Below are 7724 nucleotides of genomic sequence, written 5' to 3'. Positions count from 1 at the left end.
TATATAATTATACCACTTTTCAGCTGTAATACTAATATGGAAACAACTATATGAGGACAACATTAATGTTATGACTAAATTATATACCCTGTACAGTAATAAATTAAACCTTGAATATTAATCTTAAACACAATGCAATGTCTTACATATTATCATCAAATAACCATTTAGCCAGTCAAGTTCAAGTGTCTTGCATTTGAAGGAGATTATTAATGGCAACCTCTTTGTTTCCATACGAAGCTTCCAAAACAGATTTTACTACATCTGACTCCACCGCTGGGAACATTTCACCAAGCTGAAAGATTTCAATATATTGAAAGTTAAATCATACATAAATTATTTAAGTGAAGTTCAAGGACAGCACAAAATATTTTTAACACAGGTATACTGAACTATATGTACACTGGTTGGTAACATTACAGCTACCAATAAAATGTTCTCATGCTTATTTACAAAAGACCTCTACTTTTCATCACTAAATATGCTTCAATTAGGATCCCATTAGAAACAGGTTTTTACTTGAATATCAGTTACTCAAATACTGCTAATTCTCATCTCATAGCGTACCGCTAAAGTAATATTACCACTAATTATGACAAGTTACTCTTACCATAGGTAGTCACATCATACTCTCAAGATAACAATCTACTCTTACCACTTACAAATGAAGCTTACTCTTGATAACTTAAATGATTATAAGCAAAATAAAATGGTTTAAAGATTCATATAAATATAGTACACATAAATTTAAACTGTTTTTATTCAATGGGCAGGGGCAAAATACTAACCAAAATTTCCAACCCCAAAAACTATAAAATTTTGACACAAGCCATCAATCATACTGAACCTAAATTGTGGTCATGATGTCCTCAGACATGCACATTGTTAAGTCTTAAAGACAAAAATAGTAGGAGAGCTACAAGTGCTTTCTAACACATGCACCTGTGAACCTTCCATTGGTAAAAAGTGCCCAACTCTTCCTAACATATATTATTTCAGTTATAGCGAGAATGAGGGAGTAGGAGGCAGGTAATTCAGTTTGTATGAAAAATCTATTTTACTTCAACAATTATACTGAGCCTGAACCACGATGCAGATGGGAGATCAAACTGCTGAGAAGTCTTAAGGTTTGACAAACTAGTGGAACACTCAGGAATAGAGTAGGTCATGAAAACCCAGAAAGTAAGGCAGATAGTTTCTGCTACATTTACAGTATATGGTTCCACAGTAGCTTTATAATGGAAAACAATTTTATATGATGAACTGCATATTAATAAAAAGAAACCTCATTTTGAGGCTATTTCAGTCTCTTCACTTCCAGCTGTCCAATTTCAACAACAGTACTTTTTAATCCCCTGAGTTTTAGTGCATTCAAATATAATCCCTTAGGCTAGCCTAGTCAACTACCTGAGGGTCAGGGTCAAATGTGACCTGGAAGTCTGGTTAAATTACCATTCTTATTACATAAGCTGGTATGTGAGAGTGATAGACTATTACTGTTTTGTTGAGTCAAATTAATTACAGCTTTTCTTCCTACATGAAGGTTTGTTAGGTATAAAATAGTAATTTTCACACTGCATTTCAATTGGTTATTTCTATAATTGCTTAACATTCATACAGCTGTAAGTTTTTCAGTGGCTGGCTCACTTGGCTGTTGAGGTAAAAATGAAAGAAGGGGGGTTGTACCCAGTCTATCAACATATCCCATAGTCCTGTTTGCCTTTCCTTCAGTAAGTAAGGAGAGAGCTACAGCATATCCTATGCCTCAGTTTTCTGCCAACTGGATGGTGAGGTAGCTGGGTGGGTACTATGAATGCCAGATAAATATAGAAAAAAAAATAACAAAAAACTGGTATTATTGCAATGAATCTTATATAATATTCAAACAGCTGCCTACCACATTCCCTACTAGTTAATTCACATTCGGAACAGATGGAAAAAGTTGTGTTTCACCTCACTTTTACTAGTGGCAAATAGAAATGATGCACAATAAAAAGAATGGACCACATTACCATTCAGAAAGACTTATAACTTGCTAACTCTTCACTGTGCTTGTACTATCAAAGAAAGTATTTTAGATATTAAATCCTTTAAAGAGGCTTCTAAGGGTTCCAAAGGTGGTCTCATCAAGGCTCCTAGAACATCAAATTTCATGCAAACTTTCTATTCTGAATGCACTAAGGACTTCTTGAATGCCCTTATCGTTAGAGATTCCAATGTTGAAAGGACAAAGCACGGAGGATAACACTGACCTGTAACCTATGATTTCAGCAACAGAAAGTTTCTCAAAAATATCTGAGAAACCAGAAAAATTTAAGGATGTTGACTAAGAGGTAAGGAAGCAGGAAATCTCTCTAGACTGACACCAATTCTTGTAAAGGTAGCATTCTTGTTGGTACAGTAATTAGTAGTTGAATCTCTGGAATAAGCAGAAGATTCAGAGTCAGATTCAAAAAACCCTCCAATTCTTAAGATATGGTTGAGTATCCAGGTGGTTAGCTGCGGCATGAGAGGGTTTTGTGAAAGTTTGACCTATATGGTTGCTTGGGTAGCTCTAGCCTTAAAAAGTTCCTTGTTGGACGAGTCGGTAAAGTTCCTCACTAGCACTGCCAGGGCCCGAAGTTCGAGTCTCCTGCCGGGCTAACGAAGAATTAGAGGAATTGTATTTCTGGTGACAGAAATTATTCTCATATAACGTGGTTCGGATTCCACACAACTGTAGGTCCCGCTGTTAGGTAACCAATTGGTTCTTAGCCACGTAAAATAAATCTAATCCTTCGGGCCAGCCCTAGGAGAGCTGTTAATCAGGTCAGTGGTCTGGTTAAACAAAGGTATACTTAACTTTCTAGCCTTAAGATAGGAACTGACACTGATCTATCATCAAACACATTGTGTCCAGTAACCATTCTCTGTTTGGCTACCATGGGGCTATGAGGGTCATTATTGCATTCTTGGAGGTCTGGGATCTGTTTAGAACTTGCTGCCAAAGAGCAAAGGGAGGAAATGCCCAAGTCTACATTGGACCAGCTTGCAGGTCTTGGCAGGCAGAGCAACAGATCACCTGTTTGTTTTGCCTTGTTACCAACATGGCAATGTTTGGCATGCCCTATAGGTTCCACAGGCTCTAAAAGTGTAGTGACCATTCTGTCAGTAAGGTTTGGCTCTCCTGGTTCAACTGATGCCTAGAACAAACTGATATGTTTATCTATAAAGCAGTACTGAATTTTCAAAGCTCAGAACTCATGATTGGTACCAGACCATTTACAAATTTTTACAATTCAAGGATAATGATTTGAGACCAATCATTCCATTGACAGACTCTACAAAATAAGGAACACTATGATACAACTACATGAACAATCTACAAGAAATATTCATTCATTCAAAAACACCTGATTGATGAAAGTCTTGTCTTGATCAAAGGCACTTTATTTTTAAAAAGTATACTCGTATTAGGCTGAAGATGCACTTGTATGGTATAAAAATGTGTTATCTGTGACTTTGAAACTCTGTATATCACGGATATTGCTATTTATACTAGGACGGATGTTGATATTCCTGCTAATGACCCTCTTGACAACTTTGGAGCAGTCGTGAAAACACTTATAGCCCCTTATCTTGCCGATGGCGATTAAACCAGAAAACTTCAACATCAACAAAACACTGTCATACAAATCATGCCGTAATTATTTTTTTATTATTTAGCTCTGCAAACAATAACACTACTTTACTCTGTTTTCAGTGATTTAAATGTCAAACAACTCACTCCAAACAGTTAACAATTTGATATAGGAGAATTAGCTATGGAAATTCTTTGGGAATAGTCCCTCAGTTTATTCAGATAGCCGAAATGTCTAGTCATTCACTCTGATGTTAGTAAAAATATTTAATAAACCCCTCTATGGAGAACAAACAATTCTGTGGAAGGGTAGTACCAAGCATTTGAAAAACATGACTGCACACCATCCCAACATTTGGAAATTTACTGATTACATTAATTACATTAAAAAAGAAAAAATTTTAAATAAAGTTTGGTTTGAGCAAATATACTTTAGAAAATGTTTAAATTAAATTTTCAGCCAATTTTTATTTCTAAAATATACCTTGAGTTTGCTGTTTTAATCCAGTATCTATGAAATAAATGGAATATGTCTTGATTTTACTGTTTTGCTTCAGCATATTTGGATCTTTTAAAAATAACTGGAAATAAGTGTAGAAACACACACACTTCTGTCTTTCCTTTTTTGCAGATGAATACTGTACTTGTAAATTGTGATACTCAATAGTTTTGGGACCTAAAACACCAATCCCTTTCCCATCTTTGAAAAACAGAGGGAAAACCCTGCAAGTCACAATGCTGGGAAAGAATAGGCAAGGAGAGAGTACAAAGTTTAGAGAACAGTAGTCAGAAGACTACTAAGTTTGGATATTTCATACCAGTGGCTGAAAGGATTACCGTTAGGTGAAAGAAAAGACTGAAAATATTAACTGAACAATCATAGTAATTAGGCATATATGTGGGGTCATAGGTGATTTGTTCCATAATATTAGTTAGAGGAAAGGAAAAGGCCTTATTACATCATAAACCCTGTTATGAGTGGATCATAGTCACTCAATAAAGTTTATGCAAGAATCTAATAAAAAATCATATTCTTCCACAAATCCTTGTCAAACCTTTCTCCTTGACTAAAATATAAAAATTTTTTAATAAATTTTTATTTTTCCTAACATACAAACCTGAGGCCTTTACATTGGGAAAATTCTCCTGCGCAGCTGGAAAACCAGTTATGAAAAAATCTGACATAATACGATCAAGGAATGGTATAGTAATACGTAGCGTCAACTAATGAGACCAGCGAGTGGAAGGGGTCTCCTCTCGCTTGCCCAACAGAATCTTGTGATGTACTAATGATCTTCCAGCCCTCATTATAAAACAGACTACAACTCCTACCTGCTTCAGATCCTCTTCCGATATGGGTCGAGGCTGAGGTGAGGTGCTTTGTGGTTGCTGAGGTGGCGGCACGGTATAAACAGGCACTGAAGCAAACCCTGAACAGGGGTACATGTTATGCATCATAACAACAGGAGCCACAGGAGCTGGAGCAGTCTGAAAAGGAATAATCAATTATTTGGCTAGCCAAACAAATTCTCCAGATTAACAGAAGTGTTTAAGTGCTTGACACAATTTCCTAGTGTGGTATGTCACATATTTGATCATACAAGTAGCAAATCACAATAAAAATACAGAAATCATATGCATACAGTAAACCTCAATGTAGCAACATATCAGTATTTCAACACTGACAGACTCTTAATGAAAAAAGCAACCAGGGCTTACCGAGTAAGATAATATGACATTAATTGTTCCTTCTAGTCCATCACCAAGCTTGCCAGTAAGACTGTACCATTCATCAACAACTTCACCCTGAAACAACAGTAGATAATTAAAGTTAAGTGTGCGAATCGAAGTCAATCTTGATTCTGTTCAAAATATAAATAGATAATACTATATTATCACTCTGGAACATACACATACTGTACATACATACATCAGTAAAATATGCAGTTAACATATTAGATACAAAATTGTAAACAGAAATATAAAGAAGAATAACAAAGGAGAGGAAAAGACCAATATAAATGTAATCAATTTAGACACTTGACCATATACAAAGCAAACACAGACAAGAAAAAAGAACAAAGTTGGAGCATAAATGCTACAAAAAAATTAGGACCAGGTAGTGGTTTATGACCTTTTTGAGCTCACCTTCACCACATAACACAATCATATTACGTATATGTCAGCTTCTACATGAATAGGTGGTGAAAATGAGATAAGATTAAATAAAAGCAGGGGCATGACAGATACAAAAGGGTGTATACCATTGTCTTTCTATCACCAATCCTGCTTTCAGTTTTAGTGCCTTATCAGATGATACTGATATCATAATCATGAGAAGAGAAATATAGAAATGAGTACAAAAATAAATACAAAAAATACTGACTATGTTCCATAGGATTATTATTATTATTATTTCAGTTTCTCAGTCTCTTGAATAAGTTTCTTTGTAGCATCAGATAAATTATATAACAGCTGTCCAATGTTAATATGTTCCTTGCCTTTTCAGTAGTTATCTACAATTTCCAAAAACACAAATGAAGCCACATGTACAATCATGGCATATTTATACCCACAAGTGGGTTTACAGGGATTTTAGGCCTTTTTTGGGTGGCTGCCGAGGGGAACAGCCCCATCATTAGCAATGATCCCATGAAGAGGAGAGAAGTTTACAAATACTGTACCCTAAGAATGGATGCTGTCATTCCTACTTTGGTATGCCTACAGTTAGCTTCTCCGAGAGGACCCCCCATCCATCTACATGAAGGGGCAACCTACCAGCACTTCATAAGGGAACAAAGCAGTGGTCCCCCAAAGTGCCAGCAGATCATAAGGAATACTAAAATCCTGGACAGCGACATCAATCATCACCGCCTGGGATACAAGGAGGCCTTCACCAGAAACTGTCACTGAAGGTGACCCAGGTGATCTTTCTTCTCACTACCAACAACAAGAGAACAAGGCACACCCTGAGATAACCATCCAGCTGCCTGCTATTTCAGGCAGTGTTGTGGATTTTTCTCTTAGGGATAATTCATGATAAGTTTACTGAGAGGTGTCCAACAGGAGCATGAGAAAACATCAACAGTTTTGGTGAGTACAGTCACCACCCTACTTATGAATGAGTTACATTCCAGACAGCCATTCATACTGTTCGTAAGTTGGTTTTTCATATGTACAACATAATTTTTGTTGATGTTTACATTCCTGAGTTAACTTGGGAGTCATAGATTATACTATTTTTACTGTATTTTTAAATCAAGTGGTATTATAATGAATTATTTTGGCTGTTAGAAAGGTAAAATGAAGAAAATTAGATTTTGATTCATGAAACATTAAAAATTTAGTGTTGTTTCCATTCTTTGAAAGTTATGAACTTAGGAGAGAATTTTGCAAGAGCAGCATCTGACATTGGAAGTTCACCAAGTAAACAATGCACGCTGCCTTCTATTGACAAAAATGCATACTAAATGTTTTCTATGGGGAGAGGGAATATAGAAAATGGGAACTCATTATAGAACAAGTTAAATAGGGAAGATAGAAATATGAAGGAATACTTTACAAGTATGGACAGCTACTTTAATAGGGTAGCTTGAGTTCTAGGATTGGTTTAACAAACCAAAACTGGTCATGAAATGCATTTGTCAAATAATAGTTTGTACCTCATATAATTAATGCCTAACTTTGTTCAGTACATTGCTGCAGTATAATACTTAAATCTTAATCATATTCTATTTACAACTAATTCCAGCTCTATAGGATAAAATAATAAACATAATTATAAAGTTAATGTAAAAAAAAATATGAAAGAAACTCATAAATCATATACATTACAAAATTTAATAGTTCATAATGATGTCATGTCTTACTTAACCCGACTAAACTCATCCAAAGTAAAGTAAAAACAAAACATTAAGAAATGAAAAGCTTCTGTACCTGATATATAGCTTCAGGAATCTGAATTGAAGTCCATGCAATCAATTCATCATCTGTAAGTGTCCTTTCATCATATATTTCAATTCTCATACTATTTACGCCTTTTGGCATCTGATACCTGGAAATATAAATTGTGAAGAAATTAAATCAAACAGGGAAACTGAGTAAG

General features: G+C 35.3%; 1 protein-coding gene across 6 annotated transcripts in view; it reads right to left on the bottom strand.

Moving 5' to 3' along the window:
- The window catches only part of LOC136833306 (toll-interacting protein-like), a 34555-nt gene continuing 26831 nt past the window's right edge, over positions 1 to 7724 (bottom strand). For all 6 annotated transcript variants that reach the window (XM_067095262.1, XM_067095256.1, XM_067095259.1 and 3 more), the window contains 4 exons: positions 7556 to 7673; positions 5339 to 5425; positions 4952 to 5107; positions 1 to 295 (listed from right to left, as the gene is read on the bottom strand). In XM_067095262.1, coding sequence (XP_066951363.1) covers positions 182 to 295; positions 4952 to 5107; positions 5339 to 5425; positions 7556 to 7673 — 475 coding nt within the window. In that variant the 3' untranslated portion in view covers positions 1 to 181. The remainder of the gene's footprint in view (positions 296 to 4951; positions 5108 to 5338; positions 5426 to 7555; positions 7674 to 7724) is intronic.

The sequence above is a fragment of the Macrobrachium rosenbergii genome, chromosome 51 (assembly GCF_040412425.1).
Source record: "Macrobrachium rosenbergii isolate ZJJX-2024 chromosome 51, ASM4041242v1, whole genome shotgun sequence".
NCBI lineage: Eukaryota > Metazoa > Arthropoda > Malacostraca > Decapoda > Palaemonidae > Macrobrachium > Macrobrachium rosenbergii.
This window is presented reverse-complemented; position numbering and strand designations above follow the sequence as displayed.